The sequence below is a fragment of the Hyla sarda genome, chromosome 3 (assembly GCF_029499605.1).
Source record: "Hyla sarda isolate aHylSar1 chromosome 3, aHylSar1.hap1, whole genome shotgun sequence".
In the NCBI taxonomy this organism is placed as follows: domain Eukaryota; kingdom Metazoa; phylum Chordata; class Amphibia; order Anura; family Hylidae; genus Hyla; species Hyla sarda.
The window spans coordinates 210705765-210733190 of NC_079191.1; the positions used below are offsets into that span (position 1 = coordinate 210705765).

Here is a 27426-nt window from a genome sequence, read left to right on the forward strand (position 1 = left end):
TCTGAAGAGGACAAGCACGTCAGGGAGCTGGGAAGTCAACAAATAATCACAACTCCTTACATCGGAAAGAAACGGAACAGAAGGAGAACGAGTTCAGGAGATATATTTGTGATTCAAACCAATTAGATAAAGCAGAAAAGAGAGAAAAGCTTATCCTCCAGTACAGACAGGATGGAAGAAGAAGACTTTGTGGTGGAGGATACACAAGCGGCTGTCCTGTGCTTCTTCTATCACTGTCACTTATATAAGTTAGGATACAATGATTAGGATCCCATGCTGTAGCTGTGTGCGCACAAAGACGCCAAGGTCAAGAAGACAAACTATTCTCCAGTTCTTTTGCAAGTATAAAAGGGCCAAAAGGATTGGTATGATTTCAGCCAAGACACTGTGTGAAGTAGCGCTTCAATAGCACCTCTCTCTCTCTCTCATGGTGAGGCTCATTAGAAGAACTGGAGCTCAGGAAAATTGATTTTCTTTGCTGCTGAATCAGTACAGAATATCACTGGGAAATAGAGAGATGAGCGGTTATACAGACAGAACAATACTGCCCTCTGCTGGTCATTTACTGATCAACAACACAAGTTTTTACATATAAAAGTCTAAAACATCTACAACTGATATTTTATTTTTTTGTAACAAAGTGATAAATAAATGTTTTTTTTTACCCGAAACAGTGGCAATTTTAATACAGGCACCATTAAAGATGCTTTTGAAGGGTTTAACCCCTTAAGGACTCGGCAGTTTTTTTTGCAATTCTGACCACTGTCACTTTAAACATTAATAACTCTGGAATGCTTTTACTTATCATTCTGATTCAGAGATTGTTTTTTTCGTGACATATGCTACATTAACATAGTGGTAACATTTTATGGTAACTTGCATCCTTTCTTGGTGAAAAATCCCAAAATTTGATGAAAAAAAATGAAAATTTTGCATTTTACTAACTTTGAAGCTCTCTGCTTGTCAGGAAAATGGATATTTAAAATAAAAAAAAAATTTGGATTCACATATACAATATGTCTACTTTATGTTTGCATCATAAAATTTATGAGTTTTTACTTTTGGAAGACACCAGAGGGCTTCAAAGTTCAGCAGCAATTTTCCAATTTTTCACAAAATTTTCAAGCTCACTATTTTTCAGGGACCAGTTCAGTTTTGAAGTGGATTTGAAGGGTCTTCATATTAGAAATACCCCATAAATGACCCCTTTATAAAAACTGCACCCCTCAAAGTATCCAAAATGACATTCAGTAAGTGTGTTAACCCTTTAGGTGTTTCACAGGAATAGCAGCAAAGTGAAGGAGAAAATTCAAAATCTTCATTTTTTACACTCGAATGTTCTTGTAGACCCAATTTTTGCAAGTGGTAATAGGAGAAAAAGCCCCCCTAAATTTGTAACCCAATTTCTCTTGAGTAAGGAAATACCTCATATGTGTATGTCAAGTGTTCGGCCGGCGCAGTAGAAGGCTCAGAAGCGAAGGAGCGACAAGGGGATTTTGGAGAGAACATTTTTAGGAAGCCCCTAGGGTGTCAAAACAGCAAAAAATCAAAAAACACAGGGCATACCATTTTGGAAACTAGACCCCTCGGGGAATGTAACATGGGATAAAGTGAGCCTTAATACCCCACAGGTGTTTCATGAGTTTTGCAAATGTAAAAAAAAAGAAAAAAAAATTACCTAAAATGCTTGTTTTCCCAAAAACTTGACATTTTAAAAAAGGGTAAAAGCAGAAAATACCCCACAAAATTTGTAACAATTTCTCCCGAGTACGGCGATACCCCATATGTGACCCTAAACTGTTGCCTTGAAATACGACAGGGCTCCAAAGTGAGAGCGCAATGCCCATTTGAGGCCTAAATGAGGGATTTGCATAGGGGTATTCTATGCCAGTGAATCCCAAACAGGGTGCCTCCAGCTGTTGTATAACTCCCAGCATGCCTGGACAGTCAGTGGCTATCTGGTAATCCTGGGAGTAGTTGTTTTGCAAGAGCTGGAGGCTCGGTTTTGGAAACAGTGGCGTACCAGACGTTTTTCATTTTTATTGGGGAGGGGAGGGGGGCTGTGTAGGTGTATGTGTATATGTAGTGTTTTTTACTTTTTATTTTATTTTGTGTTAGTGTAGTGTTTTTAGGGTACAGTCACACGGGCGGGGGTTCACAGTAGTTTCTCGCTGGCAGTTTGAGCTGCGGCAGAAAATTTGCCGCAGCTCAAACTTGCAGCCGGATACTTACTGTAAACCTCCGCCCATGTGAGTGTACCCTGTACATTCACATTTGGGGGGGGGGGGGGGGAGAAACATCCAGCTGTTGCAAAACTACAACTCCCAGCATGCGCTAACAGACTGTACATGCTGAAAGTTTTCGTTTTGCAACAGCTGTAGGCACACTGGTTATGTATCACTGAGTTTGTGACCTAACTTAGTGTTTCACAACCAGTGTACGGTGCATGCTGGGAGTTGTAGTTTGCAACAGCTGGAGGCACACCAGTCGTGAAACACTGAGTTAAAAAAAAATTCAGTTTCACAACCAGTGTGCCTTCAGCTGTTGCAAAACTACAACTCTCAGCAGTCACCGACAGCCAACGGGCATGCTGGGAGTTGTAGTTATGCAACCAGCAGATGCACCACTACAACTCCCAGCATGCACTTTAGCTGTTAGTGCAAGCTGGGAGTTGTAGTTATACAACAGCTGAAGGTACACTTTTCCATAGAAAAAATGTGCCTCCAGCTGTTGCAAAACTATAAGTCCCAGCATGCCCATTAGGGAATGCTGGCAGTTGTGGTTGTCTGCCTCCTGCTATTGCATAACTACAGCTCCCAGCATACCCTTTTTGCATGCTGGGAGCTGTTGCTAAGCAACAGCAGGAGGCTATCACTCAGCTCCAACTGCTCATCCACGCCGCCACTGCAGGTCAGTCCCTCGCTGCCGCCGCCGCTCCTGGGGCCCCGATCCCAACAGGGACGCCGGGGATCGGGTCCCCAGCTGAACAATTTCAGCAGGCATCCGGCTCCGGTCCCCAATCGGCTAGCGGTGGGGAACGGAATTCCCATGGGCGTATGGAGATGCCCTGCGTCCTTAAGGACTCTGAATGCAGGGCGTATCCATACGCCCTGCGTCCTGAAGAGGTTAAAGGTGACGAATGTTGTTTACCCACTGGACCACCAGTGAGCAGCGGCGATCTAAAGGGTTAATAGATGGCCACGGTGATCGCCACATGTCGGCTATTAGCGGCAGCCCCCCGCTACAAGAATTAGCAAGGGGCCGTGGGGTATGATCGATGACAGACAGCAGAGCAATCTCTGATGTCCTTTATTGCAGACAGATGTCAGCTGCTGATAGCTGCGGGCATCTCCCGTGTATGACGCAGACCCGACCCTAGGATCCGCGTCATGTCCTCACCCGACCCATGAAGTACATGTATGTCGTGGGTCGGGAAGGGGTTAAGGCGGGGGGCACCGGAATTTTTGGCAGAAATTTCAATCAGCCGAAAACGCCTAAAGGGGCATTTTCGGCCGATAATTTTCGGCAGCCCAAATTTCTGTGCATCCCTATAAATCATCTTGGCATATAAGCACCTCTTTACCAGTTGTTCCTATCTTTCATTTGCAGATATGCTCCTGACCACTGGCGCCACCATCCTATACTGCTTATAAATGGTTGTATTTATGTTATACTCTTCTGCCCACTGCCACTACTCCGTTCTGCTTTAAACTCTCTGATCCTTAGACAATAGAAATTCAGCCCATTTATGGATCTCTTCATACCTCTGCAACCACAATGTCTCCCACACACTGTTGGAATTAGGGGTGTGAATTGCCAAGAATTTGGCGATACGATTCGAATCGCGATACCAGTGTGGCGATTCGATATATCCCGATATATCGCGATACTGTCTAGGTGACGATACATCACGATATATCCCGATACATCGCCCACCTGGGAGCATTCATAGATCCCAATAGACACCGCTGTCAGCTTTGACAGTGGCGATCTAGTAGTCCGGCGCACACTTTTCTCATTTTATCCCGTCCGGGCTGTAAAATAAAAGAAAACGCACTTTATCTTACCTGCCAACGAGCCCCCGGAGCTCCGGTACAGGTGTTTGGTCCCCGGGCTGTACTCTTCTTACTTCCTGTTAGCCCGGCACGTCACACGGAGCTTCAGCCTATCACCAGCAGAGGCGGGACATCGCTGCGGCCAGTGATAGGCTGAAGCACCATGTGACGTGCCGGGCTAACAGGAAGTAAGAAGAATACAGCTCGGGGACCGAACACCTGTACCGGAGCTCCGGGGGCTCGTTGGCAGGTAAGATAAAGTGCGTTTTCTTTTATTTTGCAGCCCGGACGGTATAAAATGAGAAAAGTGTGCACCGGAGTACTCCTTTAATAGCCAGGCGATCGCTGCATGCTGGCTATTAGCGGCGGCCCCCGGCTACTGAAATCAGCCGGGGGTCGCATAGTACGGAGGGGGCACGAGTTGGAGCCCGCTCCATACACCCAGAGCGCCACCGTGTCAGATCCGGCCTGCCCGGCTCCACAAATGTGGAACTTGTATCTCCTGATGCCCAGGACATGCTGTTCCGGGCGTCAGGAGATAAAAATTCCACATCCCTAAAAGAATCGATTCAAAAATATTTTGAATCTATTCAGTATCGGCAAATGAAAAAAATCGCGATTATCGCGAGAATCGATTTTTTTCTTACATCCCTAGTTGGAATCCCCCAGAACTCTGTCCTGGAGACCCTTTTTTATCTACACTCTTGGCCTGGGACAGATAAAATTCCATGGCTTCAAGAACCACCAGCTATCTCTTTAAGTTTTCTTCTCTTGCTTTCTAAAACTAAACATGGAGAAAACAGAATTCATTAATCTTTTCCCCATCTCACTCCAACCCTCTTTATTACATTCAATGATCTTGTGTTGTGTATTTTAACACTTCCCCACACCTTGTTTCACCTACTTTCAGTCCCCTTTCCGCTCAGTAAATCACAGGCCGCAGCGATGTCTATCTCCAACTGAGGAGTAGTGAGCAGCGGGGGGACTGAAAGTCCCTGTAACAGGAGCTGTGGATGATAAGGGAAGGTGGGTATTACTTGTTATTTTTACTCATGCCCAGCAAAATATATTTTTTTGTTTTCTTTGCGTGAATAACCCTTTAAGCCTGCAGGATATTGTCATGTATCAAAAGAGGCATGGACTCAAGGGACAGGGACATAATACTCCCCCTTTATAAAGCATTGGTACGGCCTAACCTGGAATATGCTGTTCAGTTTTGGTCGCCTGTTCATAAAAGGGACACTGCGGAGTTGGAAAGGGTGCAGAGACGTGCGACTAAACTAATATGGGGCATGGAACATCTTAGCTATGAGGAGCGATTAAAGGAGTTACAATTGTTTAGTCTTGAGAAGAGACGTTTAAGGGGGGATATGATAAACGTATATAAGTATATTAATGGCCCATACAAAAAATATGGAGAAAAACTGTTCCAGGTTAAACCCCCCCAAAGGACGAGGGGGCACTCCCTCCGTCTGGAGAAGAAAAGGTTTAGTCTCAAGGGGCGACACGCCTTCTTTACCGTGAGGACTGTGAATTTATGGAACGGTCTACCTCAGGAACTGGTCACAGCAGGAACAATTAACAGCTTTAAAACAGGATTAGATACATTCCTGGAACAAAATAAGATTAAGGCTTATGAAGAAATATAAAATCTCATCCCTTCCCCAATATCGCGCCACACGGACATATGTCTTTTTTCGACCGTACTATGTGACTAATATAAAGCTTACAAGGTGTACTTTTCCTAACCATTAATGTTAACTTATGGAAAATATAAGAAAGTAATCAAGTTGGTAATAACAGTGAACTGGGGGAGCAGGTTCTAGACTTATCAGAAGACCCAAAATAGATTCAGGCTAAAATGTGAGGTGGGAGTATAAAACAAGAGTAGTCAAGATTAGGAGGGACATTTATCATTGTTGTCTTTAGAAAGTCTTTTGAAGTCATTTATTTTAGCTTTGGTTTCACTTACGTGCAACATATGTATTATAGTAACGCATGGTGGTTGATAAATTTGGTGCATAAAACAATAAATCACTCCAGAACACCACTTTGTATGATTATTCCTCCTCTGCAACGTTTTACTCTGCATAAAATGTGTGAATTAAAAAAAAATACTGTTTACAGTTAGGTTTTGTAAGCCAGGTCTGGACTGGTGTAAATTTGCAACAAATTGATGGCTTTGTGATAAATCAGCAACCACTGCAAAGTGAAAAATTTACAGGGTGTACCAAAGTCATAAGTCTAATTCAGTTAAAGGGGTACTCCGCCCCTGGCATCTTATCCCCTATCCAAAAGGATAGGGGATAAGATGTTAGATCGCCGCGGTCCCGCTGCTGGGGACCCCGGGGATCGCTGCTGCAGCACCCCACCATCATTACAGCACAGAGCGAGTTCGCTCTGTGCGTAATGACGGGCGATACAGGGGCCGGAGCAGCGAGACGTCATGGCTCCGCCCCTCATGACATCACAGCCCATCCCCTTAATGCAAGTCTATGGCAGGGGGCGTGACGACCGCCACGCCCCCTCCCATAGACTTGTATTGACGGGGCGGGCCGTGACGTCACGAGGGGCGGAGCCGTGATGTAACGATGCTCCGGCCCCTGTATTGCCCGTCATTACGTGCAGAGCGATCTCGCTCTGCGCAGTAATGATAGCGGGGTGCTGCAGCAGCGATCCCCGGGGTCCCCAGCAGCGGGACCCCGGCGATCTGACATCTTATCCCCTATCCTTTGGATAGGGGTACCCCTTTAACCAAAAAGTTACACAACATTTCTGTGGCTTTTCTACTCCCAAAAAAAACCTGTAAATAAATTCCCCCCCATGGAGTCCAGGGTTGCCAGGTCTTGAGGTAGGCGTCCATGGTGTCACTTCACTTAGATTTTTTTCCACTTATCTGCTATGTATTGTATTGTGGCGATTTCCACTGTGATGCAGTGTGACTTCTTGCAACCATGTAGATTTCTTTTCTATTTTTTTCAGTTTTGTCTGCTAATAAAAGAATGGAGCAAAGTTTTGGGAAGTCAACAGGTAAAACTATAGAGATTAATGACACCACTTGTGACCAGAACCTGGCAACCCAGGGACATATCCATCAAATAGAACTAGCAGTGGCCTGAGCTTGACACCCTTGGAAACCAATGGGAAATATCACAAGGTAGATGTGAAGCAATCTGGCAGGAATGGAGTGGGTTCTTTGCTGGATTTTGATAAAAGTAGCTGCTATCGTCACTTGAAGGCTGGTGTGCAGCAATGATGTCACCTGGGTAATGACAAGAATATTCAGGTCTTGCTCCCTTATTGGAAGTGCATTCATTTGCAGGGAAAGTGATGTCATGGAGGAATAGAATAGTAAAATGATTCCTGGGTTACATTGTGTGTGTCGGGAGATTAGTTGATACATCGTGTGCTTGATATTAATATGTGGTTTAAGAAGGGAGTTAAAGTGTTAAATTGTGCACTGAGGGAGGTGGTGAACACATTGAAGATAAAGTGCAGGCCATCCAGCATACACAAATAATGCAGCTTTTATGTCATTAAGTCAATTCGACATTTGTTGTCAGAAGAAGGTGGTAAACACTTCTACCGAGGGCCGAAAGACCCCCCCCCCCCCCCCCCCGACACTATACATTAGCATGTCTTCTCCTTGCTGCCCGTAGCTCCAGCTGGTAGAGAGCTTCAATCCCCTATGAAGTGCCAAATGTAAAGAATATTGCCCCATATGCATAATGTGGTAAAGTATCCAGAGATAGGATCTGCCCCTACCGTCAGAACAGGGGTTCAATCTAATCCACATCAGACATGGGGAGTTTATGACACTAAGTGCTTGTTTTTGGCTTGCTTACATGCTACAACCTTTTTAAAATTGTTGCACTAGCGTAAAAGATTTGGAGTCAACTTGTGCAAAACTGTGTGAGACTTTTCAAAGTCACATTTTACAAATCTTGCATGACTGCCAAGATATACTTAGGAGGAGGATAATAACGACATTTTTCAGCAACAAAGACTTTTGCAAAAAAACTGACAATGTCACGTGTTGTCTTCCGAGTAGGTGATGGTTCCATCTTAGGCATCTCTAACATAACATATGTATGTGCTATACATTTTTAAGATGGTACATGTCTAATACCCATTAATGAGGCAATATTCAAAAAAAAGGAAACCCCATTAATGAGGCAATATTAAAAAAAAAGGAAACCCCATTAATGAGGCAATATTCAAAAAAAAGGAAACCTTTGGCACCCTCCGAAATGCATGTACAGTATTGTAATGTTATGACAAGGGGGTTTCCAATCTTACAAAGTACTTATTTATTTTAGTATTTTGTGGGGTAATAGCTTAAGAGAGCCAGTTAGTGATTCTACTGAGGGCCCCCGACACTATACTTTACCATGTCTCCTCCTTGCTGCCCGTAGCTGCATCCCTGGGTCACAGAGACCTACCGATGTAGCTCTGGACGGCCTGCACAAAAGGAGGAGGAACAGTGCTGGAGCGAGGGCCCGGGGAGTGTTGGGGTCACTCACCCGTGTTGAGACTCCACCCCCGAGGGAATTGTAGTTTTGCAGCAGCTGGAGGCACCTTGGTTGGGAAACAGTGGTATGGAGAAATGGTGGACATGCTGAAGAGGGGCAGGGGACACTGTGTGAGGAGGGGGGGGGGGGACTATACAGAGGGATGGAGACATGCTGAAGAGGGGGCAACTAAGTGGAGCAGTGTTTCCAAACCAGGATGCCTCCACATGTTGAAAAACTACAACTCTCAGCATACCCGGACAGCGTTTGGCTGTCCAGGCATGCTGGGAGATGTAGTTTTGCAGCAGCTGAAGGCATCCTGGTTGGGTAACACTGGTAAGTAGGGTTGGGGGACACTGTGGAGGGATGGGGGACATGCTCAGGAGGGGGGCACTTTGTAGAGGGATGGGAGACATGGTGAGGCAGGGGTAACTAAGACAAGCAGTGTTTTCCAACCAGGGTGCCTTCAGAAGTTGAAAAACTACAACTCCTGGTATGCCCAAACAGCCTTTGGCTATCTTGGCATGCTGGGAGTTTTGCAGCAGCTGAAGGCACCCTGGTTGGGAAACACTGGTATGGAAGGATGGGGGACATGTTGAGGAGAGGCGTGGGGCATAGTGGGGAAGCATGAGAGACATGTTGAAGAGAGGGGGACACGATATGTATGGATGGGGATATGCTGATGGGGGGCACTAAGTGGATGTATGAGGAACATGCTAATTGGGGGGCTGGTGTGGATGGATAGGAACATGCTGATAGGGGGATAGTGTGGATAAATGGGGGACATGCTGATGGTGGCTGATGAGAATGTGTAGGGGACATGCTGATTGCGGGGCTGGTGTGGATGGATGAGCGCATGCAACTATTTGCCCTTGGCCCATGGGACTCTAGTAAGGCCCCGGCTTCTGATGGTACCATAAATGAAAAGGTTGTATTATTATAGTTTTCTCATATAGGATGAGGATCTGTTGACAAAGTGCCAGGAGCCAATGATGCCTGGGCGTAAGACTCGCAGAGGTAGGTCACCTCGGTCTGCACTAGATAAAGAAGAAAGAAGATGTCACCTGTGAGTCATTTATATCATTACATATTCTCTGGACTGTGTCCCGTCACTGGTGTAGTCACTAATCTCTTTGTGCGGCCATGTCTGTGGGAAGGGGGAAGTCAGGGGGCCCAGGGCAATTTTTTTGCATCAAGGCCCTGTGGTTTCTAGCTACGCCTCTGGTAACAATAAAGGGGCTGTGGGTTTATGGAGTACTTTTAAAAGCCTCAAACATCATATAAAGGCATAAGGAAATGTTCTTCTACAAATTCAAATATGTGTGAAAAAGAATTGTGGTCTATATCGTGACCATGTTATGCAGAAACTCTCCACTCAAAACACTGTCCTATGAAGTACCTCTATAATTATGCATGCATCCCCACCCCCTCACACTAATGCATGGAAAATCTTTTTCCAAAGATTAGTCGGAAAATTCTCTGTGACAACCTTTTTAAGAATAAAAGAAAAGCTATTTACCTGTTAAAATTCAACTGAGAGAGAAAAATAGAAGAAATTGACAGTACAAGCCATACTTTAATGTATATACACAGTAATTCAAAGCTTTTTCACCCCCAAAAAATATGTAACAGCTTTTGAATTTAGACTCCAATAAAAGTAAAATCAGAAAGAAAAAAGAAAATAAAACAACACAATATAAAATACTTTGTACGGAATGGCAATAAAAAGGAACAAAGAATATGTTCCATCAGTAAAGACAAAGGTATAAACTATAAATAATCTGACACCAAACAATTGTTCATAGACTATGATGAACACCCTCATTCTCAGCAGGGACCCGTAGAAAGCGTAACTCGCATTGCCCTTATTCTGTTACTAATAATCTGTGAATACAAACACAATAGGAAGGGACGTAATTGTATTATAATTGATGAGACCGAGCACTGCTCTTCCCATGGTAACTTGTAATATTAGAACTCACACGTTCATTAAACACCACAATACCTCAGTGAAAGACAGTGTGAACACCACTCCAATGGGAAATTGAAAATGGAAAGTCATCCCATCAGAACTATAGATTCTGTGTAGTTTTAGTCAGCATTTTATTTATATATCCTTACTAATGCTGCTTTCACACTATAAAGTTCTTCCGTTTTAAAGAGCCGTTATAATGTTCCGTAATGAAAACCCTTAAAAACGGGCGTTACTAAACCCCATATAGCTGTTGCAAAATCCCATTAAAATCTATGGGATTTTTACATTATGAGTTTTAACCCGTCATAGCCCATTATTAGTGACAGGAGAAAAAAACAGTACATGCACTATTTTTTCCCCGTCACAAAATAACGTTAGTTATTAATAACGGGCTATGACGGGTTAAAACGAATAATGTAAAAATCCCATAAACTTTAATGGGATTTTGTAACGTTTTTAAGGGTTTTTAACGGAACATTATCACAGCTCTTTAAAACGGAAGAACTTTATAGTGTGAAAGCAGCCTAACATTGTGTTTTTGCCTGGTTTTTAGTTACTATTGTGCCATTATAGAACTCAAGCTCTAGAGAGCTTTAATACCCTATGACAGTGGTTCTTAACCTTGTTGGAGGTACTAAACCCCACCAGTATCATATGCACATTCACCAAACTCTTCTTAATTGTAAAAATAAAACATTAGGCTGCAGCTCCCCCACATAAGGTTGGCAGCTCCCCCACATAAGGTTGGCAGCTCCCCCACATAAGGTTGGCAGCTCCCCCACATAAGGTTGGCAGCTCCCCCACATAAGGTTGGCAGCTCCCCCACATAAGGTTGGCAGCTCCCCCACATAAGGTTGGCAGCTCCCCCACATAAGGTTGGCAGCTCCCCCACATAAGGTTGGCAGCTCCCCCACATAAGGTTGGCAGTTCCCCCACATAAGGTTGGCAGTTCCCCCACATAAGGTTGGCAGTTCCCCCACATAAGGTTGGCAGTTCCCCCACATAAGGTTGGCAGTTCCCCCACATAAGGTTGGCAGTTCCCCCACATAAGGTTGGCAGTTCCCCCACATAAGGTTGGCAGTTCCCCCACATAAGGTTGGCAGTATGTTCCCCCACATTAGGTGGCAGTTCCCCCACAGACATACAGCCTTCAGCCATATACAGTGTATGGCTGGAGGCTGTATGCCTGTGTACTGCCCACTTCAGTGCTCCGACCACAGCTCCTGCTATAGCAGTAGGTCCCAGGACCGGTGGTCGGAGCACCGAAGATGATGTGCCTCTGGTCACTTACCAAGCTGTCCAGCGCGCGTCTTCCTCCTTCTCGATCCTCCGGTCTTCAGCGCCTTCGTTTCTATGGGCGCACGCATGGGACGTCCCGGCGTGCATTATCTCCCGCTGTTTTTAAACTTAGCGCGGGGCCGCAGGTAGTTAATAGTGATGGGGGGGGGATTGCCCCGTCGCTACAGGACGGACAAACAGCGGCTCAGCTCGGGGCCCCAAGCAATTGCTTGGTTTTCCCGTCCTTTTGTGACGGGCCTGGAGTCGGGTGTGTGTCTTGACCTCCGTCGAACCCGCGAGACTGACTCACCGAACCCCTGGGGTTCGATCGAACCCAGGTTAAGAACCACTGCCCTATGAAGTGCCAAATGTAAAGAATATTGCCCCATATGCTTAAAGTGGTAAAGGATCCAGAGATGGGATCTGCCCCTATCGTCAGAACAGGGGTTCAATCTAATCCACATCAGACATGGGGAGTTTATGACACCAAGTGCTTGTTTTTGGCTTGCTTACATGCAACAACCTTTTTAAAGTTGTTGCACTAGCGTAAAAAATTCAACTTGTGCAAAACTTGTCAAGTTTTACAAATCTTGCATGACTGCCAAGATATACTTAGGAGGAGGATATTAATGACATTTTTCAGCAACAAAGACTTTTGCAAAAAAAAATCTGAGTGTCACGTGTTTTCATAGTAGGTGATGGTTCCATCTTAAGCATCTCTAACATAACATATGTATGTGCTGTAAATTTTTAAGATGGTACATGTCTAATACCCATTAAAGAGGCAATATTAAAAAAAGGAAACCTTTGGCACCCTTTGAAATGCATGTACAGTATTGTCATGGAATGCCTTTCTTAAAGGGGGTTTCCAATCTTACAAAGTTTTCTCCTATCTACAGGATAAGGGGAGAAGTATTTGATCGCAGGAGGTCCAATGGCTGGGGCCCTCCGAGGTCCTGAGAACAAGGACCAAGGCCATGGTTAGAAAGGAGGTGTGCCAGGCTGTGACACCTGAGCTCCACCTCCTTGACACCTTGGCTGAGAAACATGGCTGATAATCTGCCACAGATATGCCATGTGAGACCCTGACCTTAGTGGTTTGTAATCTGGATCACCAGAATGACATTTCTGGCACGCAGGATTACATGAACTCAGCAGACAGGCTTTAGCAGGGCACTGATACCTCAGGACAGAAATAAGGAATTATAAAATTCTCACAATGTTTGTGATATGAGTGTCTATGGAGGTAGTTTTCAACCAAAATTTTACTATTTTCATTTTTTCTCAACCTACGCTACTATATTAACCCAGTTAAAAAAAAAAGTAGATCCTATAGCTGACAGACACCATTGTATACCAGTATAGTGGCATAATGCAGGAAATCCTCCCAATATAGAAATAACTGGCACTGGAAAATTCAGAATAAAATAATCCTCATCTGTGGCTATTCTTTTAGGATTACCATTTTATATGGTTTATTTCACGTAGAGGCAGCTTATGTTCATCTAAAGCCCAAGTAATGCTCTTCTCTATGTAACTAATTCATAAAATGCAATCCAAATTAAAAGGTTACACGGCTTCAACAAAGTAATGGTTCAAACATGTGGATAGAATTTAATCATTTTTCAGGGGTTTTCAAAGATGATCAGAGAATGCATTCGTGTCACACTACTTGAATGAAGAGAATCGCTGGGCAGATACAAAACTAATAGAAATCATTGCACAGTATAGCTATATACATATAAGTCAAAGGGAACCAGTCACTGTATTGGAATCCTAAACCACCATCCTGTCTTTACGCAGCTTTATGCTTATTGTGTCACATTAGCCTACATTATTCCACCCGCATTCTTATGCATGTTAACATTTACTCCACCAGGACGCATCTCTGCAGCTCTGGGCATGGCATGGTACACTATCATTGAGTTCACTGCTGCAAAGTTCATGCGTCCAAGGCCACTGGAGACAAGTCCTCCAGTCAAAAATGCCCAGACTCGCCAAACCCATCAATTCCTCAGCTCTAGAAAGTCTATAGCTATATTTACACAAAGTATTTTGGGTCATGTTTGAGCTGTTAACTGCCTGTTTTAGGACTCAAAAAAAACACAGATAAAAAAAAAACAGATAAAAAAAACTTCAGAAAAAATTGACCAAATGGCTTCTGATCTCAAAAACTCAGTGGGAACATTGCCTAAGAATAAGCCAGATGTTTCAAAGTGGCTCAGGCTGTATAGTAAATTGTCGCATTCTTAGACTGTCACAGGCGGAAACAAATGTACACAGCTAAACACTAGTTGCGTAAACATATGTGATTTGGTGTCCAAAAACTTAGTTACATGTTCCTGTTAAACTAAGCACCAAGACTAGAATTATACAGTGCAAATATTTTGTAGCCAATTCATCAATCTGTCAGAAGCATGTAGGGTTATCTGTATATACAGATTTGTAAATTACTTCTATTAAAAAATCTTAATCCTTGCAGTACTTATCAGCTGCTGAATACTACAGGAGGAAATTTTCTTCTTTTTGGAACACAGAGCTCTGCAGACATCACGAGCACAGTGCTCTCTACCGACATCTCTGTCCATTTTAGGAACTGTCCAGAGCAGCATATGTTTGCTATGGGGATTTTTTCCTACTCTGGACAGTTCTTTAGTCCAGGTCTGGGAGGACATCCCTCAGGAGACCATCCGCCACCTCATCAGGAGCATGCCCAGGCGTTGTAGGGAGGTCATACGGGCATGTGGAGGCCACACACACTACTGAGCCTCATTTTGACTTGTTTTAAGGTTTTCCACTTTGATTTTGAGTGTGATTCCATATCCAGACCTCCATGGGTTGATAAATTTGATTTCCATTGATTGATTTGTGTGATTTTGTTGTCATCACATTCAACTATGTAAAGACGAAAGTATTTCATACAATTAGTTCATTCATTCAGATCTTGGATGTGATCTTAGTGTTTCCTTTAATTTTTTTGAGCAGTGTACCACCCAGTGGTCAACTTCCATCTGCCTACCCCGCTTTAATGACAGCCACTAGATAAGGAGGAGAAAGAAGGTTTTTACATCTTCGTTGGAAAGGACCATGGAAATTACATGAACATACAATTTACACACCAGACATATGTAAATGTCTAGTCATGAAGTGACATATGTTGGTGACTGCAATGCTAAAAAGGTAAATGGAAATTATTTTTGTTTTCTGTTTTTTTCTGAGAAAAGCAGCAGGACAATACCAATACAAGTGAAGCACAGGTAGTTTATGTAGTTAGAGGGTGCTGGAAAAGGAGGAGCCAAAGATGTCTGGGTACCAGACTCGGCAACAACAAGTTGAGGCTGGAACAAATCTTCATGGCGGCCTGTGCCACAAGGAGAAGAAAAAGTTGTCACTTGTGAGACTGTGGATGTAACTGCACTGTAATCCCTTATACGTCTGTAGGATGCGCTTCTGCTGTTGTAAACATGTGCTACCTGGCTTAGTGCCCTAATTTGATGTTTTTCACTTCCCCGGAACTGCATGCCTGGCTATTTATTCTACTATGTTAAGTGAGTATTAATTTACAAACAGGAAAGATTTATTTTTTCTTGTATGTATTATGTATATACTGTATATAATAGTCTTTGTACATGGCAATCCTGCTGACAGGTCCACTTTATTGTCAAATCAGAAAGTTGACCATATGTTTGTTATAACATCTTTGCTGAGTGTCTAGTACTTAGAGTTCCTGACTGTTCTCTTGGTTTACTCTTATTCAGAGTAGTAAATATATGGGACAACAAAGGATGATGCACACACCAAGTAGTGAAAAGATGTCTGGGGTATGAAGAATCGATGTCAAGAGCTTCGCCAATCTCAAGTCAAATAATGTCTTTCCAGGCCGTCTTGGTCTAGTTAAAATGGGTATTTTAATTTTAGCATGTTATTTCTTATCCACAGGATAAGCTAGCCCAACTGCTGGAACCAATCAGTAGATTAGAGGGAAACTGCCCCCCCCCCCTTTAATAAATGAAATACACCATGCATGGTCAGCATGCCATTCATTCTCTATGGGGATTTCGAACACTGACAAGCATTGAGCTAGGCAATGTTTGGATGCACCTTAGACTATGAGCGGAGTGCTGGCAGCACATGCCCAGTGATCTCTGTTCGTTCAGGGAGACATTTCATCTCTGTTTTATGGATCAGTGGTGTCCCAGCGGTCAGGCCCCAACCGACCAGTAAGTTACCCCCTATCCTGTGAATAGGGGCCAATGTGCTGAGATGGGAATACCCCATCAACCTATTATCATATATCCACATATCCTATTTTATACCAGTACCTGCAGGAGGCACAGCTTGGGTCTTCAGTCGCATATACAGCCCTTCACCAGAGACGTGCTGTACATATCTGCATGTGGCGGGGACCAGCTTGACCTCTGGTGGTAAAAGGAACTCCTCGCTGTTATCAGGAGACTGGATCTGTAAGGATGACTGGCTCACTGAAATGTCAATTGGAAATCTCTTGCCTTCCAGGCCGCTATAATAAAGGCAAAAAATGGAGCATTAAAATTAAAGAATATTTCATCCAGAAATACATGATTCAATTAGTTTTCGCATTGCAATAAGTGAAAATAAAAATGCCTGTAAGCAAAGAATAAAACTCATAGCGAGTTAATTAAAAATGTCACATTCAATTCTTATGGTAGATTTATGGGAAGCTGTAACCTGGAATGTGGCTCTGCAGAGTGGAGAGTCAGGCTCCCAGCCCTGGCTGCTGTGGATTACATTTGCTATGAGCTCGCTGCATAGTTTGCTACCCAAACAGAGGCCACATTGACACTCTTTTAGCTTATGTCACAGTATACAGTGGGGATCAAAAGTTTGGGCACCCCTGGTAAAAATTTGTATTAACGTGCATAAAGAAGCCAAGGAAAGAGGGAAAAAGGCATCAAATTACAGATCAGACATTCTTATAATAGGTCAACAAAAGTTAGATTTTATTTCCATCATTTACACTTTCAAAATAACAGAAAATAAAAAAATGCCGTCAGCAAAAGTTTGGGCACCCTGCAGAATGTATAGCATGCACTGCCCCCTTTGAAAAGCTGAGACCTGCCAGTGTCATGGATTGTTCTCAATCGTCATCTGGGGAGACCAGGTGATGTAAATCTCAAAGGTTTTAAATGCCCAGATTCATCTGACCTTGCCCCAACAATCAGCACCATGGGTTCTTCTATGCAGTTGTCTAGAAATCTGAAACTGAAAATAGTTGACACTCACAATGAGCATGGCAGTCATCAGGAACAGTGGAAGTTAAAGGGGTTATCCAGGAAAAAACTCATATATATATATATATATATATATATATATATATATATATATATATATATATATATATATCTCAACTGGCTCCAGAAAGTTAAACAGATTTGTAAATTACTTCTATTAAAAAATCTTAATCCTTTCAGTACTTTTGAGCTTCTGAAGTTAAGGTTGTTCTTTTCTGTCTAAGTGTTCCCTGATGACACGTGTCTCGGGAAACGCCCAGTTTAGAAGCAAATCCCCATAGAAAACCTCTTCTAAACTGGGCGTTTCCCGAGACACGTGTCATCAGAGAGCACTTAGACAGAAAGGAACAACCTTAACTTCAGAAGCTCAAAAGTACTGAAAGGATTAAGATTTTTTAAGAGAAGTAATTTACAAATCTGTTTAATATTCAGGAGCCAGATTAGATTTATATATATATATATATATATATATATATATATATATATATATATATATATATATAAGTTTTTTCCTGGAATACACCTTTAAAGCAAGATCTGGAAGACCAAGAAAAATATCAGACAGAACAGCTCGCAGGATTGTGAGAAAAACAATTCAAAACCCACATTTGACTGCACAATCCCTCCAGAAATATCTGGCAGACACTGGAATTGTGGCACACTATTCCACTATAAAGAGATACTTGTACAAATATGGTCTTCATGGAAGAGTTATCAGAAGAAAACATCTTCTACGTCCTCACCACAAAAATCTGCGTTTGAACTTTGCAAATGAAAATATAGACAAGCGTGATGCATTTTGGAAACAAGTTCTGTGGACCGATGAGGTTAAAATTGAACTTTTTGGCCGGAATGAGCAAAGGTACGTTTGAAGAAGAAGGGGAACAGAATTTAATGAAAAGAACCTCTGTCCAACTGTTAAGCATGGGGGTGGATCAATCATGCTTTGGGGTTGTATTGCAGCCAGTGGCACAGGGAACATCTCACGAGTAGAAGGAAAAATTGATTAAATAAAATGTCAGCAAACTCAGCTAACTTGATGCCATCTGTGAAAAAGCTGAAGTTAAAGAGAGGATGGCTTCTACAAATGGATAATGATCCTAAACACACCTCGAAATCCATGGGGGATTACATCAAGAGGCGCAAACTGAAGGTTTTGCCATTGCCTTCACAATCTCCTGACCTCAACATAATTGAAAATCTATGGATAGACCTTAAAAGAGCAGTGCGTGACAGACAGCCCAGAAATCTCAAAGAACTGGAAGACTTTTGTAAGGAAGAATGGGCAAAGATACCGCAAACAAGAATTGAAAGACTCTTGGCTGGCTACAAAAAGCGTTTACAAGCTGTGATACTTGCCAAAGGGGGCAGTACAAGATATTAACTCTGCAGGGTGCCCAAACTTTTGCAGACGCCATTTTTTAGTTTTCTGTTATTTTAAAAATGTAAATGATGGAAATAAAATCTAACTTTTGTTGACATATTATAAGAATGTCTAATCTGTAATTTGATGCCTTTTGGAGATTTTTCCATCTTTCCTTGGCTTCTTTATGCACATTAATACAAATTTTTACCTGGGGTGCCCAAACTTTTGATCCCCACTGTAGGGGGTCTATGGATACATTTACCATTTTTACAAAAAGCTAAAATGGCACTGCAAACACCTAGTGTGAAAACATTTTTCTGATAGCGCCAATGTTGTGAGATATATGCAAAGTAAACAAGAATTATGTACAAGATGACCATAAGGCTTCATGCACAAGGTAAAGTACAAAGAGCCTCCTGCAGTTTTGCAGTATGGTACCAGGAACTCTATTTTGGTGATATTCCCTCCTTGAAGCAATATATCAGGCTTGACAACGTTTAGGAGCCAGCAAAAAAAAAAAAAAAAAGTTAGAAGACAGGATGCTGCACGACACGAAATGTTACGCAGCTTTTCTAAGCTCCATTTCTCTTCGCTTATTCTTGCAATACTGCTGCAAAAACCCTGCTGAACTAGGTCTGTGTGAAAGCCTAAGAATGAGACACTAGGGAAAATATATCAATGTGTTTTTGCCAGTTTTAATTACTGTGAAAAAAAAAAAATAAAGACATTTACCATGAGCCTGTGGTATGCCCCTGCTGCCTAATCATGGGTGATCATTCTACTCAGCATCTGCATAGGGATAAATCATATTTGTCCATCTGTTGTGAACTCTGGGTGCTATAACCTACACAAGCTTTGTACTGTGTGCAGATGGTGTGTACAGCATTGTTTTTACCTTATTTTTGCCGGCTTTCACCACCCCAAAAAATGCTTTTGATCACAACCACACAAAGTTGGATAGGCATGGCGCGAGGTAGGCCATGCCCCGCAGCCGCCATGCCCACCCCTTGTGTCAGCGCTGGGACGGCTGTGTGATTGACACAGGCGCACTGAGGAGGCAGACTGTGGCACGCACGTTAGATGAGCTGATGGGCACATGCGCTGGGACCTGTGTGTCAATCACACAGCGGTCCCAGTGCTGAAACGGGGGTGGGCGTGGCATAGCCTACCTCGTGCCAAGCCTATCCGACTGTGTGGCTGTGATCAAAAGCATTTTTTGGGGTGATGAAAGGCGACAGAAATAAGGTAAAAACAATGCTGTATACACCATCTGCACACAGTACAAAGGCTGTGTAGGTTATAGCACCCAGAGTTCATGACAGTTGCGCTTTAATGGTCCCAAATACATTAAAATTACATACATACTTACCTGCCTCTCCATTCCCGCACTGATTCTGCCTCTTTTCAAGACTCTGGTAAAACAGAAGGATGTGACATGACCACCGCAGCAAGTCAGCAGCCTTGTCAGTCACGCTCCATACTTCTAGCATCACCAATCAGTATGGAGGCCATAATGCCAGGAGTGCAAAGCATTACCACCGAGGACGCTGATTGGTCGCGGCAGTCACGTGATGTCTGCTGCTGTGAGGGCTGAGAAAAGTCTAGGCGCCAGAGCAACCTGACATTTATCAAGCATTGTAATACATCATGTTACAAATTTTAGGGGTCTTTTTTATCTTTTACCGCTTGTTTTTTTTTTACACTAACATGCTGGTGTACACCCCAACTTTACCTTTTCATAAGGGGTAAAATGAGAAAAAGTCCCCCAAAATTTGTAACGCAATATCTCCAGAGTACGGAAATACCCCGTATGTGGCCCTAAACTGTTTCCTTGAAATACGACAGGGCTCCTAGGTGAGAGAGAACGTGCCATGCGCATTTGAGGCCTAAACTGGGGCTTTGAATCCGCCACAAAACTACCCTACGGCAGTGTTTCTCAAACAGGGTGTCTCCAGCTGTTGCAAAACTCACAGCATGCCATCACAGTCAGTGGCTGTCCAGCAATACTGTGAGTTGTTTTTCAACAGCTGGCGGCTCCAATTTGGAAACAGTGCCGTACAAGACTTTTTTTGAATTATTATTGGGGGGGGGGGGGGGAGACTGTGTAGGGGTATGTGTATATGTAGTGTTTTAGTTTTTATTTTGTGTAAGTATAGTGTAGTGTTTTTAGGGTACATTCGCACTAGCGGGGGTTTACAGTGAGTTTCTCGCAGAGAGTTTGAGCTGCAGCGGAAAATTTGCCGGGGGGGGGGTCAAACCTCCAACTGTTGCAAAACTACGACTCCCAGCATGCACTGACAGACCATACATGCTGGGAGTTGTAGTTATACAACAGATGGAGGCACATTGGTTGCAAAACAGAGTTTGTTACTTAACTCAGTGTTTTGCAACCGGTGTGCCTCCAGCTGTTGCATAACTACAACCCCCAGCATGCACAGACTACCAAAGGGCATGTTGGGAGATGTAGTTGGAACTCCAGCTGTTGCAAAACTACAACTTCCAGCATGCCCTTTGGCTGTGCATGCGGCGAAGCAAAATCAGGAGGTGAACAGGCCTCACCTCCTGCTGTATCCTTCCTACGGCACCGCCGCCGCTGCCACTGATCCTGCTGCTCGTGTCGCCGCCACCGATCCTGGGCAGACCCTTGCCGGACCAGGGCAAGGAAGGAGACCCCGCTGGTGTCGATCGCCACCATCATCGCTGTCCTGATCGCCGCCCAGCAGGGTCACGATTGGTCGGTCGTTCCGACTGATCAATCACGTGATCGTGGGGCGGCACCCGTGCAACCTCACTCCTGCTGGCTAAGGGTGAATGGGACTGTCTTGGACAGCCCCATTCACCATTTTTTTCCGGGTCACCAGAGACCCGATTGACCTGGAATAGCTGCAAATTGCCGGTCGCCAACATGGGGGGTCTCAGGACCGCCCCCAGGACTTTAAAATGGGGGCGTATGGATACGCCCGGCATCCTAAAGGGGTTAAAAGGGTTTTCCAGGACTTTGTGACCGATGGCCTGTCCTCAGATGGGCTACAAGGCCTCTCCTGAAATGTCTGTATTAGTGAATACATGTAAATCATTTATTTTCTTTGAACTGCTGTGCCGACACCTCTGTGTCAGGAGCAAATCCCCATAGCAAACCTATCCTGCTCTGGACAGTTCCTGACACAGACAGAGGTGGCAGCAGAGAGAATTGTGGTCAGACTGGAAAGAACTACACAACTTCCTCTGGAGCATAAAGCAGCTGATAAGTACTGAAAGCCTTAAAACAGGGGTCTCAAACTGGTGGCCCTCCAGATGTTGCAAAACTTCAACTCCCAGCATGCCCGGACAGCCAACGGCTGTCCGGGCATGCTGGGAGTTGAAGTTTTGCAACATCTGGAGGGCCACCAGTTTGAGATCCCTGCTTAAAAGGAGTTATGCAGTATCAATAAATGTATCCCCCTCCCAATAGTTGGACCCCCCACAATCTCCTATAAGGCACTTCACTCTCCTCTTCAATGGAGGCGTGTCGACTACCTCACGAAATTTGTGGGCGACACCCCCCGTTCATGCATCTCTATGGGAGAGACCATATCCTCACAGCACAAACCATACAGCGGTATTTCTTAAACATTGGTCCTCCTGCTGTTGCGATTTACTCCCAGCATTCCAGATAGCAAGAGGCTGTCCGGGCTTTACTTTCCCAACAGCCTGACTGGGAAATACTGCTATAGAGTATAGATACAAGAAACATGTGTATTACAGAAAATACATTCCAACCTGACAGAGGTCACAGGTCACCAGCACAGATGATAAGGTGGGACACCAATCTAGGAATGGGTCTGTCCCTCTGCCCAGCATCTTTAACATGTGAATTGCAGTGGTCACCCTAACCCAAGGTGCCTCCAGCTGTTGCAAAACTACAAATCCCAGCATGGCCAGACAGCCTTTGTCTGTCAGGGCATGCTGGTAGTCTTGAAACAGCTGGAGACATACCAGTTGGGAAATCCAATTGCTGTTGCCACTCTACTACTTCTGCTGTCAGGGCATGCTGGGAGTTGTGGTTGTATCACAGCTGGAGAGCCACATGTTTGGGAAGGCAAGTGGCCCATACACCGCTGAAGCTCACCGCCGCCCTGGAGGTAGACCTCGGTAGGCCCGGATTCACCTTAGAATGAGAACGGCACTCTGCATGCTCCTCCGGATCTCCAACCGCACGTTAGAGTCCATGTTCAGTATACCGCCAGTATGATGCGCTATCCACAGTGCTCTACAGCGCCACCTATCTGCAGCTCACTGTGCACACAGGTGTCTAGAGCCGCGCACAACCGAACAGGCAGCAATTCATACCCCGCACTGCTGAGGCTTCCAAGATGGCCTCAGACCACAGCTAGACACCTCATAGTAACATAATGGTGACAGAAATACACGACAGTAGGGCTAACCCCTACTATTGGCAATGCACCAGTCTCAAACATGGCCGCGGTCGCCACATGGAAACGCTCTACTTCCAGTCGCATACTCCTGACGTCACTCACCTCCGCTGTCTGTGATCATTTCCCATTGCATGCCGGGAGCTGTCAGCCGGGCAGCCAGCGGCGCCGCTCTGCTCAGGTGAGCTCGGTTTGTGGTAGGGACGGGCTCCGCGCCGGGTGTAGAGGTCACCGGGGGTGGCGGGGGCACTAATGTCACTGGGGAGGGCGGCCCTGAGCAGGAGGTGGCACATCCCCAGTGTGTGAGGCTGGGGACATGGGCTGAGATGGGGCACTGATGTGACATCCAGGTGATCTGTGTGTGGTCACGTGAGGTCACCTCATCTCCGGGTCCACAATCATTTACCTGTCATGTGGGTGAGGGGCGTCCAGGGGTCATTGACCATACCCACATAACATGTCTTCATGTCATACATACATGCTCCTCACCTATACAGTGGCGATGTATAGCTGTGTCACATGGGATCGACATCATGGAGAATCACAGTCTTCAGCAGCTGAACGCCAGAGGAATGGGGAAGGCTTCCAGGTTCATAGGTAGGGGGTGCGGGGCTTCAGTAGATATATATATACTCCCCTGTGGGGTGCAGAATATTCATGTATACTTATATATACCCTCCTGCAGGCAGATGTTCTTCATATCATCATATGGTTTCCAGCAAGATATAAGATGTGACCACATTTTAAGAGGGTCTGTAATGAGATGAGACCCCCCCCCCCCTTAACCCTCATCATTCTCTGACATTGGTCAACATGGGCTGTATATATCGCAAGCTGTATAGCGCCATTGTATTCTAGTCAGCCCAGCACTTATTTGTTGTACAGTAACAATTCTGTGGGATCGGACCCAGGGGACACCCTTCACCCCTGTGTATCAGTGAGCCTTGGGCACCTGTAGCTGCTTCACTTCCTGGGACCTGTTTTGGTTGGTACCAACTGCATAGTTTGTCCCAGTCGTCTGACATCACAACTTGGTCCTCGTCACACAGATCCTTACAGATCAGGACTATTTACTTTCTGCTTAGTATATCACACCCCCTGACAGGAGCCATTTTCACAAAATGTACTTTACCTGTAAGAAGGTGTAATGTTATAAGGTGTATATACTACATCTGTATCACACATTTCCATATAATATCCACACAGGTACAGTATATTTTACACACATATACAGTATCTACTTCTATATGATACACACAGGTACAGTATATACCTATACATAATGTACAGGGTATAAAGATATACATTATACTCAGGTACAGTGTATACCTATACATAATGTACAGGGTATAAAGATATACATTATACTCAGGTACAGTGTATACCTATACATAATGTACAGGGTATAAAGATATACATTATACTCAGGTACAGTGTATACCTATACATAATGTACAGGGTATAAAGATATATATTACACTCAGGTACAGTGTATACCTATACATAATGTACAGGGTAGGTATAAAGATATACATTATACTCAGGTGCAGTGTATACCTATACATAATGTACAGGGTATAAAGATATACATTATACTCAGGTACAGTGTATACCTATACATAATGTACAGGGTATAAAGATATACATTATACTCAGGTACAGTGTATACCTATACATAATGTACAGGGTATAAAGATATACATTATACTCAGGTACAGTGTATACCTATACATAATGTACAGGGTATAAAGATATACATTATACTCAGGTACAGTATATACCTATACATAATGTACAGGGTATAAAGATATATTTTACACACATGTACAGTATCTACTTCTATATGATACACACAGGTACAGTATATACCTATACATAATGTACAGGGTATAAAGATATACATTATACTCAGGTACAGTGTATACCTATACATAATGTACAGGGTATAAAGATATACATTATACTCAGGTACAGTGTATACCTATACATAATGTACAGGGTATAAAGATATATATTACACTCAGGTACAGTGTATACCTATACATAATGTACAGGGTATAAAGATATATATTACACTCAGGTACAGTGTATACCTATACATAATGCATGCAGGGATAGTATATTTTTGAGTATTATACACACATACGGTATCTACTCATATGATACACACATGTACAGTATATACCTATACATCATGTACAGTGTATATCTATATATTATACACACAGGAACAATGTATACTTATACATAATACATGCAGGGACAGTATATTTCCAAGTACTATACACATCTGTGTGGTATCTACTCTAAATGATACAGGTATAGCATATATATAAAGATATACATTATACTCAGGTACAGTGTATACCTATACATAATGTACAGGGTATAAAGATATATATTACACTCAGGTACAGTGTATACCTATACATAATGCATGCAGGGATAGTATATTTTTGAGTATTATACACACATACGGTATCTACTCATATGATACACACATGTACAGTATATACCTATACATCATGTACAGTGTATATCTATATATTATACACACAGGAACAATGTATACTTATACATAATACATGCAGGGACAGTATATTTCCAAGTACTATACACATCTGTGTGGTATCTACTCTAAATGATACAGGTATAGCATATATATAAAGATATACATTATACTCAGGTACAGTGTATACCTATACATAATGTACAGGGTATAAAGATATATATTACACTCAGGTACAGTGTATACCTATACATAATGTACAGGGTATAAAGATATATATTACACTCAGGTACAGTATATACCTATACATAATGTACAGGGTATAAAGATATACATTATACTCAGGTACAGTGTATACCTATACATAATGTACAGGGTATAAAGATATACATTATACTCAGGTACAGTGTATACCTATACATAATGTACAGGGTATAAAGATATATATTACACTCAGGTACAGTGTATACCTATACATAATGTACAGGGTATAAAGATATATATTACACTCAGGTACAGTGTATACCTATACATAATGTACAGGGTAGGTATAAAGATATACATTATACTCAGGTGCAGTGTATACCTATACATAATGTACAGGGTATAAAGATATACATTATACTCAGGTACAGTATATACCTATACATAATGTACAGGGTATAAAGATATACATTATACTCAGGTACAGTGTATACCTATACATAATGTACAGGGTATAAAGATATACATTATACTCAGGTACAGTGTATACCTATACATAATGTACAGGGTATAAAGATATATATTACACTCAGGTACAGTGTATACCTATACATAATGCATGCAGGGATAGTATATTTTTGAGTATTATACACACATACGGTATCTACTCATATGATACACACATGTACAGTATATACCTATACATCATGTACAGTGTATATCTATATATTATACACACAGGAACAATGTATACTTATACATAATACATGCAGGGACAGTATATTTCCAAGTACTATACACATCTGTGTGGTATCTACTCTAAATGATACAGGTATAGCATATATATAAAGATATACATTATACTCAGGTACAGTGTATACCTATACATAATGTACAGGGTATAAAGATATACATTATACTCAGGTACAGTGTATACCTATACATAATGTACAGGGTATAAAGATATATATTACACTCAGGTACAGTGTATACCTATACATAATGTACAGGGTAGGTATAAAGATATACATTATACTCAGGTGCAGTGTATACCTATACATAATGTACAGGGTATAAAGATATACATTATACTCAGGTACAGTATATACCTATACATAATGTACAGGGTATAAAGATATATTTTACACACATGTACAGTATCTACTTCTATATGATACACACAGGTACAGTATATACCTATACATAATGTACAGGGTATAAAGATATACATTATGCTCAGGTACAGTGTATACCTATACATAATGTACAGGGTATAAAGATATACATTATACTCAGGTACAGTGTATACCTATACATAATGTACAGGGTATAAAGATATATATTACACTCAGGTACAGTGTATACCTATACATAATGCATGCAGGGATAGTATATTTTTGAGTATTATACACACATACGGTATCTACTCATATGATACACACATGTACAGTATATACCTATACATCATGTACAGTGTATATCTATATATTATACACACAGGAACAATGTATACTTATACATAATACATGCAGGGACAGTATATTTCCAAGTACTATACACATCTGTGTGGTATCTACTCTAAATGATACAGGTATAGCATATATATAAAGATATACATTATACTCAGGTACAGTGTATACCTATACATAATGTACAGGGTATAAAGATATATATTACACTCAGGTACAGTGTATACCTATACATAATGTACAGGGTAGGTATAAAGATATACATTATACTCAGGTGCAGTGTATACCTATACATAATGTACAGGGTATAAAGATATATATTACACTCACGTACAGTGTATACCTATACATAATGTACAGGGTATAAAGATATATAT

The 27426-nt window shown here is 42.7% G+C and overlaps 2 protein-coding genes across 10 annotated transcripts in view; one reads left to right on the forward strand and one right to left on the reverse strand.

The window, feature by feature from the left end:
• The window catches only part of DOP1A (DOP1 leucine zipper like protein A), a 307594-nt gene that overhangs the window by 196351 nt on the left and 83817 nt on the right, over positions 1 to 27426 (forward strand). For 3 of the 4 annotated variants that reach the window (XM_056565963.1, XM_056565968.1, XM_056565966.1), the window contains exon 1: positions 22933 to 23048. The gene's annotated coding sequence lies outside the window, so the exon portion shown is untranslated. Of the gene's footprint in view, positions 1 to 7037; positions 7213 to 14804; positions 15000 to 22932; positions 23049 to 27426 lie in introns of those variants that run through there. The other variant, XM_056565964.1, reaches the window with a different exon arrangement.
• UBE3D (ubiquitin protein ligase E3D) overlaps positions 1 to 27426 on the reverse strand; it is a 194972-nt gene that overhangs the window by 159034 nt on the left and 8512 nt on the right. For 2 of the 6 annotated variants that reach the window (XR_008891262.1, XR_008891263.1), the window contains exons 1-2: positions 22973 to 23107; positions 16142 to 16338 (exon numbers count right to left, since the gene is read on the reverse strand). Coding sequence is in view for 1 of the 6 variants with exons in the window: in XM_056565969.1 (XP_056421944.1) it covers positions 16142 to 16338; positions 22973 to 22998 (223 nt within the window). In the remaining 5 variants the exon portion in view is untranslated. Of the gene's footprint in view, positions 1 to 16141; positions 16339 to 22563; positions 22868 to 22972; positions 23108 to 27426 lie in introns of those variants that run through there. The other 4 variants (XR_008891264.1, XR_008891265.1, XM_056565969.1 and 1 more) reach the window with 4 other exon arrangements.